Raw genomic sequence first — 15185 nt, forward strand, 5'->3', positions numbered from 1 at the left:
TGAAGGAACTCATCCACGATTCTTGTAGCATGAGAGCGAGCATTATCATGTATTAACAGGAACTCTTCACCAATAAGTGGGGCATATGGTACCACATGTTCAATTAGAACCTCTTCTATGTAACTTGGAGCAGTCAAAGCACTTCCATTAATGAAAAAAAGTTCAGTGCGAACTTCATACGAAATGCCACCCCATACCATTACTGATCCACCTTGAAAACTGACATGTGAACTGAAGGTACATGGAGAAAAATGTTCTCCTTCTCTTCTTCACACTCTTTCACGTCCATCTGTAAACTAAATCTCTATTCACCTGTGAAGAGCACTCGTCACCATTCCCCCAGGTTCCAATTAGGCATGATTGTGAGCAAAACGTAATCGTTCAACATGATGTTGCTGGAACAATTCTGGGCCTTTAGCTGGTCTTCTGAATTTCAGCCCACATTCATCCAGACGTCTTCTTACAGTTCTCTCACTCGCGTTAACTTGTCTTATTTCCTGGAGGGCTCTTCTGGTCTCAACAGCTGTGGAATGGCATCTCTTAATGTGTTTAGGACAATAAAATGGTCGTCACGAGCCGAAGTTACTCGTTTTCTCCCTGAACCGGGTCTCCTGGAATAACCTTCTGTCTCTCTAAAGCGATGGTACACCCTTTGTATGGTCAATCGAGGAATCCCAAGAACTGCAGTCACATAACGCTGACTATTCCCATCTTCTATCAATGCAGTGAAGTACTCCAATACTGCCTCAAAAGTGCTTACCAGTTTGTAGACTTCTTTAGTTTAGCTTGAAATGAGTCTGTGAAGTTTAGACACAATATTTCAAGAAGAACTATTCTTCTTTTCAGATCATTGTTGGCTATTACGTATTCAGTATTACATTGTTACGTATCACAAAATAAATGAATGACTAAATGAACCTCAGCACACCTACAATTATTTAAAAAATCTTAATATTTGAAACATTTTAAAGAAAATGTAGGTGACCCAGTTGTTTTTTTTTGCCGGTGAGTGTGTATTAAAGAATAAAAGTACGGTATCAAAATAAACTAACGCATTCTTATCAAAATAATTATGCACATAAATTCACTGATGATAATGTTTATTTACCATACTGAGAACTACATTCAGTAGGCTATTCTGATCCTTTGAATCTCCTCTTCTCTTGTAATTCTGAAATTGAAAATAGATCTCTCTTGTTCGAGTCGCATTTGGAGTCTTCAGTTTGTTTTATTATCTTTCCTTTCTATAATAAAATATCTTCCACTTCTCGCGACCTCAGTAATTGTCGCTTCTTGTCATACATGAAACAACAGCTCCATTGTTCTTCACTTCCAAAACTTTCCTTGGCCACAATTCCTCCTCATAAGTAACTACCACATAACTAAGTGCCTTTAGCATTAATTTAACAGATTTCTTCTTCTTTTTCACATCTGACTCACTGTCTGTAAATATGGAGAGAACACTGAAAACATCAGAATATGTATCCAATTCAATTTCATCGCTCTCATAGTCACTTATGAGGATGGTTGTTTTCCTTCTACCCTGGAATTTTCGTTTTACCAGACCATCATTCATGCTAGTACCATTGATGCTGGAACAGCCTGCTTCTTTATTTACTGGACCATAATGTTAAATGGTGTGTTAGAATATACTGAGATACCGTATTTGCAGAAGTACATAATCACATTGATCACATTTTATTAAAACAAATATCTCAAAATGAAATACAACTATGGTCCACAAACAATTGTGGTACATAGTTGAGGACTGACTTCTAGCCGAAAGGTTCTTTGCTCGGTTTCCTTATTTCAAATTCAATTGATGATAATTGCAGACAAATGTCTGGTTCTGCATTTAAGCAGCTTCTGTATTTTGTTTTGGTAGGTGTCTAGGTGGAGAATCCTGTTTCACAGAGCTGTGTATTTGAGAAAGGCAGCAATACTAATTTTGCTTTGTTTGACAAGATTTTGAATTCATCCTGTAAATGCAGCCAAAACTCTGGTAGACTTTGTTTTTTAAATGCTATTTTTAGTTCGCTGTGAGATGTCAAATCTTTGAGAATCTCGTATTCAGGTGAGGTTGAGCTTTTTGGCTTTTTGTTTATGCTGAACACATTTAAGTCATCAAGCACCTTCTCTTGAGCTGTCGGAAAATAATACTGAAACAAGTGTATCAAAGCTTCGAGATGCTCCTGAATATTTTTCTGTATTTTGTCTTAGTGCTTGATGTTATTTTCATTCAAGAAACCTTTTTTTAAGAGGAAAGCAATCGCTATCTTCCTTTTCCATGCTCTCCAACCAATACATAAGTTTCCTCTTAAAAGAAGACACCTTGCACAAAAAACTCTAGCAGTTTTTCCTTGCAATAATAGATTCATTTCGTTCATTTTACTGAAAATATCGATCAAATATGCCAGTTTGCACACCCAGTCTTTATCATTTAAAACTAGCGCCAGTAGAGCATTATGGATCATCAAAAATGCTGCTAAACTGTGAAGTGACTCCAAATCGACTAGCCAGCTTCTATTTATATGAAGCTAACAAGCAAACATTCCCATGGGGGCAGATAAAAAAGTTAAATTTTTTTCTTTCACCAAGTAAACAATGTCAAAACAAGTGCTTATACAAATTTTGGCCACTCGATCGCAATTACGAAGCCGTCCAGAAAGTGATTTTCCCTCGGGCCGTTTACAGAAAAAAACACTATTTCATGGAAAGATTTATTGGAACAGATACAGCAATTGTTGCGCTATTTTTCAACATATTCCCCATCGGAATTAAGACATTTGTCATACCGTGGGATCAACAAAGAGATGCATAACACGACACAAGGATACCGGTACAAATATTAATCCCGTGGTATTACAAATGTCTCAATTTCAGGATGGGAAATATGTTGAAAAATAGCGCAACAATTGCTGTATCCATGTCAATAAATCTTTCCATGAAATTGTGCTTTTTTCTGTAAATGACCCCAGGGAAAATCACTTTCTGGACGGCCTCGTAATTGCAGTGGAGTAGCCAAAATTTGTATATGCATTTGTTTTGACATTATTAACATGGTGGAAGGAAAAATTTTAACTTTTTTATCTGCCCCCATGAGAATGTTTGCTTGTAAGTTTCGAGAAGCTTTGAATGGATTCCAGGTATTCTCGAAGGGTCGAGAATGAGCGAGAAACTTTTCGAATGTGTAGTTCCAAGAAATCACTCACACGGCATGTGACAGGTCAGTGTCCCGCTTAGCCTCTAGTCTGTCTGCCTCGCGGTACAATAGTAATGTAAAATATGTTGTAATGCAAATGGTTTGGCTTATTGAATTTTTTTAGATTCTACTTTTTGTTTCTTATTCTTTAATTTCATTCAATTTGTATTTGTTTTATTTTCCTGGAGCAACTGCCAAGCTCTCAGTCACTTTAATAGTCAACTGCCATTTTGATAAAGACATCCTTATTTAGGAATAGTATGATAGAGCTCTTTTTAGAGGAAAAGAGAGGGATAAGGAGGAAGGGGGAGAGGGATAGGACTACTTAATATAAATCTGCGCAAAATTGATTACCTACATCTCATTAAGCCCATCCAGCCTCCTGACCCCATTGTTTCATCCTCTCTGAAATCATCACTATATTGTCAGAAACTGCTTCTTTTGGGTGTGGTACCTATTTACAAGCAGTCAGCTTTATTATTTATGTGAAAAATATAGGTCCCTGTATATTATTTAGTGGCACAATTTAGGGTTGTCAGACATATGGTTTTACCCGGAATAATACGGTTATTTCGTTTTTGTTTCGCATAGGGTGAAAGTCTTAAACAGTATGCCAAATATTCTGTTTTTATATCCCGCGCCATCATTTGTTAAAGGCATGTTGTGCTGCATTGATACCTACGTCACATCTGTGGTGATGGTGATGCCGTGGAAGTACCAATCAATCTTCTTAATGTATCCAGTTTTTGCTGACATCATAAGGTCCACTATAGTCCACTGTAATCTTTTCAGTTCTTGTCTTTCATGAGAAATAATGGATATGATTGTAGCCCATTTGGCTTGCGAATTGAGTAGCCTGAGGCAGCATGCAAGTGCTTTGTACTAAGCATAGATACTGAACGTCTGTTTACCATGTGCGAAGTTATGAATATTGTGTATGTATTATTGATAAGTTCTTGAACAAGCGAACAAGTAACAATAATGAAAGTGAAAATAGAGAACACGTAAAAAAAAGAGGAGGTTACAGCAATATCGGGCTGTCTGGGAAAAAATAATTTCTCGAATTTCTTCCAGTAACTGATAATCAATACAAAGCAAAATGTTTAGTTTGTGTGTAGGAGAAGCAGGAGATGGCTTTTCTATGTCTCATGGCACAATTACAGATGTCACACAGCACTTCAATAGTACATAGCATAAAGAAAGGCAGAAATCATCACTGGAAGCCACATTAATGAAGAATTTATTCAAGAAAAACTCTCCAGTCAGAAAAGGTAATCATAGTATTCATAGTTTATATTCTTTAAATTGAAATAGGTTTGAAGAACGTAATGAGCAGATGTTAATGTGTCAATTTACGTGCATTTCAGATCAGTGCATCGAAGCTTACACTGGCCTATCATGCTGTTATGCCAGCACAGACTGCACTGTGAAACTCTTGCCGCAATTGTTTCTGGATTCTTCAATCAAAAATAAAGTCACTTGTGGAAAGACAAAGTGCAAGGTTTTGGTGAAATATGTATTAGGACCTGAAAGTTTGACACGTATTAAATATAATCTACAAGAAAATATGAATTTCGGTGTCTATTTTGATGATCAAATAAGGGGAACTAAAAATGTTTTCCTATACCTAGCCGTTAGATATTTTGACGAGACACTAGGTATTTTTAACAGGAGTCTCGATTTTTATGAAGATCCTGATGAAAGTGCAACTGCAGTGGCTGAACAAATTTTATCCCGTATTACAAATCATGGTTTAAAATTACCCCAGGTTTCAAGTTATATCGCAGATAACACCAAAGCAAACTATGGGGAAATTAACTCTATATATGTTCATTTGATGAAAAAAAATTCCTAGTTTAGTAAAATCAAACTATTGTGTACATATTATTCGTAATGCTTGTAAATTTGACATGAACTTAACGTCTTCTGATATTGTAATGATGATAATTATTTTAAAAATTCAGCCAAAAGAGTTTAACAGTTGAAAGAGTTCTCTGAGTTTGTTGAAACCGAATATACTAACTTGTGCCAAGATGGTTATCTATAAAACCTGCCATTGGAAGATTGTTGAAGAGTCTTCCAGCTGTAATGCAGTTGAAATTAATGTAACTGTCAAACTGAGTAATCAGTATTAACTAAACGGCTGTGGAATATGATAAGAATGGGATTTAGTCTATGCTGGTGGATTGTCCATTGTCCATATTCGACAATTGTGAATATTGATTCCATAATTAGACTAAGAATAAAATGCACAGTATTGCAATGTATGCAATAGAGGGGGAAAGGAACTGGCAACTTTACCCCATTATTTCGTGGCCTAGTTTCCTCTTAAGTGGTGCCTTGTTGGTATCATTTGTGAGGTTCAGAACTGTCTTCGGACAGTTGACTAAACAATCAGCTGTAATATCTTACTTTTCAAGTGTAGACGACTGTCCAGTTTTCATTAGGAAACACTTGTTGAGTTCCTCAGAATAAAAAAAAAAAAACAAAAAATTCTTGCAGAGTTATATCAGCATTTTGCATTACAACTTGCTGAAATTTTCCACAAATCAATTAAAAAAAAATCAGGTGACTGTGAAGTGTACTATGTAATGCAAAGTGTGAAAGTTTAACTAGAAAAGAGGATGAAGGACCAATGTTTTGGTTATAAAGTGATGCAAACATTAAATAAGTTAAGAAAGTTATTTCCAGGAGAAGATGAACTCTACATAAATGAATATCAACCTGTCTGTGAAGTTTGTGTCACTTATCTATGTAAATGGTTTGATTTCAGTAGTGATACTGGTAATATTTTGTCAATGATGTTCTAACATTAGAGAATACTCCCCAGTTTGACAAGTGTTAAGATTAGTAAAATCTCTTAGGTTAGAGGAAAAACTAAAAGTTGATAAAATGTATTCGGAAGTAATTGAAATTGGAGATTTGTTTTCTGGGGAGTCAGACATAGCAGGAAGACTAACAGAATGTATTACAAGTATGACAGTACCAGAAAGATGGCTTTATTTTGTAGGTTTAATTTGTCAATAAAAATTGAAAAACACTTTAATTTTATTGTAATTAAGTTTTTATTAAGCATGTTCTCATCAAATGCATTTACAGAGAGAATATTTTCAATCAAGGGTATTAAATGGAGAAATGAAAGGAATAGGAGTTCTGTAGAATTGGTCAAAAACGAACTTTATGTATACAGGTATTTTAATTATGATGGAAACAGTAGTGAATTGCTAAATATAGCATCGTTAAGTGAGAAATACATGGAAAGCAACCCTGGCACAAGTATTAAATAAACCAAGTATGTATTAATAGTTCACTCAATATAATGAGATGATGTTAAAAAATGAGCATCACTTACTTTCACTGGTTGTGGCCGACCCTTCCTCAAGAAAGATTCTGCTTCAGTTCCCTTGACTCGCTGTTTGACAGGATCAAATATCTTCCGCTTCTTTTGACTTGTCTTTGCACAAATGTTCTCGTGGACATTGATGCGATCAGCTGCAAAGTTTCTTCCACATATTTTACATTCTGTCATGTTCCCTGATTGTGCTGTTGCTGCTGCTGGAACTCTTGATGATGCAGCTCGCATAGCTGGACTACGTGTTGATGGAGCACGTGCTGGTGTTTGTGAGGTTTGCCCACGTGGTGCTGCTTGATGGTGTTGTGCACGAGTCTGTGGAACAGAAGGGCTACGTGCTGCCCTCTGTGGAAAAAAAAAAACATATCATTTCAATAAATCTTTATGCGAAATTTAAAAGAAAAATAAAATAAAATAGAATAAAATAAAAAATTTGATCTTGATTCTTCAAGAAGACAGATTAGTAACTGGACATAACTGTTAGGCAGTGCATCTCTTCAGAATGCAATTTATATACCATCAAAATGTGTTCTCTGCAGAGAAGAAGATTCAACTATGAACTTGCAATATATACTAAACTAAAGCTATCAACATTTCAGATACGCCGCCACGTGGTCTCGCGGCTAGAGCTCTGGACTTATAATCCTGTGGATCTTGGTTCGATCCTCAGTGTACCCCCGATTTATAACTTGTGTTGGGCAAGCCTGTGGTCCAGGTACCATAGGAATTTTCTCCGGGAAGCTCCGGTTCCCATGTGGCCTCTCAACAAATCTCCATAATAATCTCATCATGGGTGTAGTGTAGACCAGCCTCCTATGGCGCAAATGGGCAATGACTCTGTTGGTAAATTGGTCTACATAACTGACTTCATATGGGTGAGTAATGTAAGTCAAGTACCCGACATTAGTTGAAAAAAAATTCAGATACATGTGTTAATAACATCACAGGCATTTACTGAGTATTTACGCGCGTAATGGACGCCCCCGCATAATGAACGCATCCCAATTTTTCGCGATAAAATAAAAAAAAAAAACAAATTCCCGCGTAATAGACGTACAGTGGAATGTGAATCTGTGACAAATGATAGCAGTGATGCTGAATCTGACAGTGAATGAGGTAAGACTAGTGTTAATTATAACAATAAAATGTCTTGTCTTATTGTCGCTGTATTCATTGTTACAAGTTATCATCTGTTTATACAACTGCTGCTAACTATCGAGCGTCTTAAGTGCGACACAGTCGATATATAAATTAGTCGGGGTGCATACATCGTTATGTATTCTATCGATTATTTCAGCATTCGAGCTGGTGCACCTTTAATACGTGTTTTTTTTTTTCACTAAAATTTTTTCCTCGTATAAAGGACGCACCCTAAACAACATTCATACAAGTTGAGAGGAAGCAAAGACGTTTCTTTCCCCATCTACTTGCCCTAAGTCCGTCAGTAACAGAACGGTAGCTGTTACCTCTTATAGCTGCACCCCCCCAAGTTCTACATACAAGAAAATAAAATATTAGATAAAGTACATAAGTGAATATAAAATACAGTGACACAGATGTTTAACAATTACATGTTTGAGTATATTTTAATGCCGTTCCTACAATATTTTCAACTAATAATTAAAATTAGGAATGTTAGTTTGTATTATGAAGTCAGGGGGAAGTGACAGAGTAGATTGTCCCATTGTGTATGCTATAGAGTAGCAACTAGCGGTGAAAAAAAAATACATTTATCTTCTGCTCTCAGTAGCTTTTTAATGTGCCAGTTGATATAAACAACAATAAAATGCAATATAAACGCTTTGTATAGACTCTCGAAACATAGATTACCGGTAAACATTTTCAATAGTGAGAATTTTCATTATGTTCAAAGTCAATTAGTCGAACGTTAGTGAGATGCACAATAGCATCTTCCCCTTCACGGATGGTAAAGAGTGTGAATAGAGGGAAAATGCCTATCAACCAAACTGAAATGGGGATTAGTTTTTGTTATAAAAATCGAAAAAAAAAAAGTGCGTCTATTACGCGGGTATATACGGTATATCAGAAAATAAATTATTATTTTTTTTTCTTTCTCTTGTACGGAGAAGGGACCGGATGGCTTATACTGCAGCCTGAAGCTTATTGTGCTTACCACCCCTATTCTGTGAATGATTGGATAGCGGAACGGCCACGCTCTTGTACAAGTACAACATGCTGCACCATGAACTTAACCCGGGGTATGGTACGAATGATGATATGTGAATTGATGATGGCAAAATGAGTCTGAGGTCCAACGACGAGAGTTACCCAGCAATTCTGCTTGAATTGGTTGAGGGAAAACCCCAACCAGGTAACTTGTCCCAACCAGAATTTGAACCCAGACCCGCTCGTTTCACGGTCAGACGTGCTAACCGTTATTCCACAGCGAATGTTTATTATGTGTACAGTACATATATTTGATGTAATCTGTGCGGTGATTCAGAAGTTATGTTGACACCCGCAGAGATCATTTTGAATATGATTAAGAAGGGTCAAAATGAAACAAAATACTCATTAAAATTATATAAAAATGTTTAAAATGATGTTTAAATTACAAGTTGAATGACATTTTTAAGTAAATTTCCATTGCAGTTATGTTTCAGTTAACATCGTTCGCTGGTATAAATTGAATAAAATTTAAAACTTAATTTCTATATATTCTGAATTAATTTTGCGCTGCTATTTGGTATAGTGATTAGAGAATACTTCTTTAATACATTAATAAACAAGTTTTAGAATCCAAAAAAATTTTTATCGTTATTTTAAGGGTAAATATTTTTAATTTGGTAGGGTGCAATCTATGCAGAGAAAATTGGCATGTCTTAAGGCCTAGTTACCTAATCACTTCCTGAGCTAATTCTCGTGTAATCTAATACTATTTTATAATACTATATAATACTATTTGTGTCTCTAGTTCTTGGTGTGCGTGTTTGCCTCCTAGTCTACATTTCCGTCACACAATCTTGCCACTTTGTGTCCGAAGTACTTCACTACACGGCACTACACTTTGCAATCTCCCTCCCTAGAGTTTTCCACTGCACTCTGTCCCTGGCGATCCTTGTCCAGTCTGCTCCAACTGCTGTCTGGAAGACATCCGCCCATCTACATTTGGGATGGCTTCTCCACCTTTTCCCAGTTCGGACGTCCCACAGTGTTGTAGCATAAGCCCATCTATCCTGTTGCAGTCTAGCAGCATGACCTCCCCATTTCCACTTCAGCTCTTGTGCCTGGTTTCCCACGTATTTCATCTTGGATCTTGTTCTGAGTTCCACATTGGGTATTTTGTCGGTTATTTTGACGTTCAGAATTCGTCTTTCCATTTTTCGCTGACATATTCTCAGTCTTTCCATCTATCTTTGCGTACAAGCCCAAGTCTGGCATCCATACAATAATACTGGGCTGACACAGTTTTCCAATATTTCGAATTTTAGCTTTTGGCCAAAAGATCTATCTTGAAGAATAAAATTTAGACTGTGGAATTTGCTCCATGCTTGTGCAATCAGTCTAGGTATCTCTTTATCTCCTTTCTTCTTTACTGTTACCAACTGGCCCAGGTATGTGTATTCCTCTACTTGTTCTATTGTTGTGCCGTTTGTTGTCACTGGTCTCACGTTTTCAGTGGACATTAGTTTTGTTTTATTTTGTTCATTCTTAGACCGACTTCTTTGCTTTCAAGATTTAGATCATTTAGCATAAGTCTCAATTCTTCCGCCGTTTTTGCAAATAAGACTATATCATCGGCGAAGCAGAGGTTCGTGAGTCGTCTGCCATTTATATTTATGCCGAACTTCTTCTTTCCCCAATCCATTTTTCTGAACACATTTTCCAGAAGACATGTGAATAGTTTCGGTGAAATCGGGTCGCCTTGTTTCACGCCTCTTTCTATCTTAAAGGTTGTCCCCTCCTTCTCTGTTCCAACCTTTGCGTAACTATTTAGGTATATTTTGCCTAATATTCTCACATATTTGTGTTCCATGCCTAGCCTCGCCAGTGCTTTCAAGACCTCCTTATGCTCCACTGAATTGAAGGCTTTATTGTAGTCCACAAAGGCTATATGAAGAGGTAGGATGAATTCCTTTTACCTTCTCCAGTATCTGTGTTATGGCTTGTAAATGGTCTATGTCTATTGTATGATGAGACTTCTCATGTGTTGGTGTTGATAGTTGTAACTGTCGTAAAATTAAGTTTACATTTCTCTTATTCATAACATCGACAGAAAAAAAAATGTTAAAAATGTATTTATATTATATTATCTCAAGTATATAGAAAACTTTAACCCTAATATACTCATGTAAAATAGGGTTTTTTATGTGAGGGGGGGGGGGGGAAAGTCTATTGTGCTGAAGTGTGTGCGGAATCCTGCCTGCTCTGCTGGTTGCTTTTCGTCTAATAGTTTGGTGAGCCTGACTGTCAGCACTTTTGTAAAGACTTTGTATAGGTTGGAGATCAGACTGATTGGCCTATTATTGTGAATTATTAATGGTAAAGGCAGGGTTTGTTTTCTGATAAGAAATACACTTGTATGCAAAATTTAATGAATTTATCTAAAAAAATGTGGAAAAACGAGTTTGGAAAACGTAAGTTACGGGAAATGAACGACAAACTTATGAAAAGTTTTGTCCGTGTTTAAATGGTCAAATAAATTTAATAGTCTTACATTTTATATCATAACTCGAAAAGTACCGTACCCGGTATTTAGATATATTTAAACATTTTTACCATGCCATTGAGGAAAATCCATTAGAAAAACATTTTTTCCTTAAGGGCACTTTATTGTTAAAACATGGATTGCAAGAATGTATCTAGGTCAAATATTTGTATAACGTTACCAAACTTGAGACACATTCACAAAGCTTCAAGGAAAATTTAATTAAAATTCTATTGAGATATTTTGTGTAATTTCACAGTACTAAAGGAAAACTTTCCATATACCAAAGTTTGAAAATTGTTTATAGAGAAGCCTTTCAAGAAGAAAATAACTTCCATCATAGTATCTTACGAAAAAAAATCTATTTAAAGCCAACTACAGTGAAACCCCGATAATACAAGCCCGTTTGTTACGCTATTCTGCATTATACGCTCTTTTCGTCTGGTCCCTTGGCATCCCTATATAAAACCATGTAAAATCCACCGCTTAATATGCTCATCATCCCGTTTAATACACTATTTCATCTGCTGAAAATTCTAAAATATCGTACTTTAAAGGTTAATTAATGAGAAAATTTTCCTGGAATTCTACATTTACTGATAGTGCTCGCATATTCAAGGATTTGTAGGAGTCTTTATTTGGTGAATACAATAGAATGGAATGCGACCGAGTACCTGCAAGACTACTGTATTCAGAGCCTGTCCTTGCTGGCAGTTTTAAATCGCATTGTCAGTGAAAACTTGACCAGTGCATCGAGTACAAGTGTGAAGTGATTCGTTAGTGCCAACACAATACGAATAAAGGAGTGATTCAGAAAGCTTTATCGATATCGGAGAAATTATAAATTCTCTGTAAACATGATGAAAATACAATTACGAATCGGAAACAGTTGGCGGAATCATTTGAAATCCCTTCTTCAATGCTTAGAACAATAGTGAAAAATCGTGAACCTTTTATTCTGCATTATTACAGTATTTAATTCTTAAATTTCTTCAACAAATGCTTACGCTGATTCATACCTTTGTGTTAAAACTTAAAAAAAAAATGACTAACTCTCGCTCCTACGTGGTCCGTTTAGAACAATGTGCTTGTATGCATCTGAAGTCTGATTAGTGGAATATGTAGCTAATCGGCGATGTATGCATTGGAGGAGGGAAATGAACTGGTCACTCTACCCCATTATCTCCTGACCTAGTTGCCTCCTGGTGATGCCTTACTTATGAGGTTCAAACCTGTCTTCGGACAGTTGACTAAACAACAAACAATCGATCAGTTGAGAAGGTTTTCAACACATTTTAATGTTCTGCTCCTCTTAAAAATTAAAACTTCTTTTTGTCTTTCAAATTTATTTGAAATACATGTCAATTTGTACTCATTTAGTATTTGTGCTGTTACAGAAAATATAATTTTCTCGATTTGTTAGCATATTTATTTACATAATTTATAATTTTAAGGTGATAATTAACTCCGCCTCTGGAGGGTATTACCTCTAGTGCCGGTTCCAAGCCCGGATAAAGGAGGAGGGTGAATGGCTGGTTTCTTGGCCCCAGTGGCACACTGATGTCGAGTAGGTGTTTCTATAAATGCTGAGAAAAGCCACAGCAGGTGATATAACCAGCGATACCAGCAAATCCTATCCCAGTAATGGGGATGGGTGCGGGCGAGCTCCTGGCGCCAAAAAACCAGGACATCTTGGCTAGGGTATGATAATCCCAACAGAAGGGTTCCTGGTCCTCCTGGTAGGGGGTTGGGAATGGGGCTGACATCCCCACCCCATAAAACTTTAAATTGTTGAGAAACCGAATAAGCCTCGGAATGATAGCTTTCAATGATGACAATGGCTTAAGACAAAGGATTTGCAAATCGGAACATGGACTATGAGAACGTTATTCAAGACTGGCAGTTTAAAATCTCTACAACAACAATTACAAAAATACAAGATATCGATAGCTGCAAATCAAGAAACAAAATGGACAGGGAATGATATATATGATACCAAAACACACACAATCTTCAAAAGTGGGAGAGATAAAGGAAATAGAGAATTTGGAGTTGCTTTTATAGTAAATAGAGATATGAAGTCAAATATACTTGCCTTTACTCTAATTGATGAAAGAATCTGTGTGCTCCGTATCAAGACTAGCTTTTTTAATCTGTCCTTAATAAATGTACACTCACCAACGGAGGACAAAGATCCCGAGATGAAAGACCAATTTTATGATAAATTGGAAAAGACATATGAGAACCTACCCTCCAATGACATTCAATTAAGACTGGGAAATCTAAATGCGAAAATCGGAAAAGAAGTGGCCTTTATAGGCACCATCGGGAAGCATAGTCTGCATGAAGCTTCAAATGATAATGGACATAGGCTCGTCGATTTGCAACAAGTAAGAACATGATCATCAGTTCAACATGCTTCCCTCATAAAGATCATCACAAAGCCACATGGAGATCTCCTAATGGTCTAACATATAACCAGATCGACCACGTATTAATAGATAAAAGAAGTGCATTAAGTATTATGGATGTACGATCATGTCGAGTAGCAGTAGGAGATACAGACCACTACCTAGTTAAGACATCGTATAGATGTAAAATTAACACCTGGAAGAATAGACGGAATCTCACAGAACCAAAAATTAATTTAGAAAGATTAAAACTCCTTGACACTAGGGAGAAATATCAGAAAACCCTAGAAGACAAACTTAAAAAAGCGAACGTAATGATATAAACACTAATTGGCTAGCAATCAAACAAGGAATAACTGAAGCAGCTACAGAAATACTAGGACATAAACTTCACAATAGAAGGAATGATTGGTTCGATGATGAATGCCAGCAAGCCCTAGATAGTAAAAATCAAGCTTATAAAACATGGCTAAGCAGACCCACCCGAAAAAAGAACAGAATATGAAGAGAAAAGGATAATAACAAATAGACTTTTTCAAAAGAAAAAAGAGAACTGCTCTTAATACCAGATTAAACAAGCTATGTGAAGACTTCCAAGAGCAGAATCTACACATGGCTTTCAGAGAAGTCAAAACAATAAAAGAGGGATTCAAACCAACTAGGCCCTACACATCTTATCAAAGATAAAGATGGCCTCATCATTGGAAACAACGAAGACATAAGGAATAGATGGAAGGACTTTCCAAACACTGTAAAATAAACCTAATGAGATAAACCAGGAAGATTATATGGAATGAGAGACAGACAACCAAGCTGTCATAGAGGCCCCTACACTAGAAGAAATTAGAGATGCATTTAAAACCTTGAAAAACAACAAAGCTCCAGGAGCAGATGGGCTGGCTGCAGAACTATTCAAATATGGAGGGGAACCATTGTTGAAAGAACTACATGAATTGATTGTCTCTATATGGGAGAAGGAGGAGATGCCTGACGATTGGAAGAAAAGTATCATCTTTCCACTCTATAAAAAAAGGAGACAAAGGGATAGCACTGCTATGCACGACATATAAAATCTTTACAAACATCATACGTAACAGGCTTAACCCATATATTGAAAACCTACTGGGCGAATACCAGGGAGACTTCAGAGCTGGCAGATCCACCATAGACCAACTCTCCACGGTCAGAATGATGCTGAGCAAACAACTATGGGAATACGATACCAGTGTCTACCAAATCTATATAGACTTCAAACAAGCCTACGACAACATAAATCAGAAGCAAATTTACAGGATTATGCAAAATTTGATATTCCATGTAAACTTATAAAATTAGTACAAACAATGATGAAAGGAACAATAGCTTAGGTCAAAATTCAAACTCAATTAACAGACCCCTTTAACATAGAGCAAGGACTCAAACAAGGTGATGGGCTGGCCCCATGTCTTTTCAACTTAGTACCGGTACCGTACTCTATCAATATGAAAGGTACTCTGGACTACCAGACCACTCAAGTAATCGGCTATGCATATGATATATGCATATTAAGTA

The 15185-nt window shown here is 36.5% G+C and overlaps 1 protein-coding gene across 1 annotated transcript in view; it reads right to left on the minus strand.

Moving 5' to 3' along the window:
- Window positions 1–15185, minus strand: part of LOC138700021 (zinc finger C2HC domain-containing protein 1C-like) — a 612196-nt gene that overhangs the window by 10605 nt on the left and 586406 nt on the right. Inside the window, exon 5 of the mRNA XM_069826311.1 lies at window positions 6555–6899. Within this exon, the coding sequence (XP_069682412.1) occupies window positions 6555–6899 (345 nt within the window). The remainder of the gene's footprint in view (window positions 1–6554; window positions 6900–15185) is intronic.

The sequence above is a fragment of the Periplaneta americana genome, chromosome 1, assembly GCF_040183065.1.
Source record: "Periplaneta americana isolate PAMFEO1 chromosome 1, P.americana_PAMFEO1_priV1, whole genome shotgun sequence".
In the NCBI taxonomy this organism is placed as follows: Eukaryota; Metazoa; Arthropoda; class Insecta; order Blattodea; family Blattidae; genus Periplaneta; species Periplaneta americana.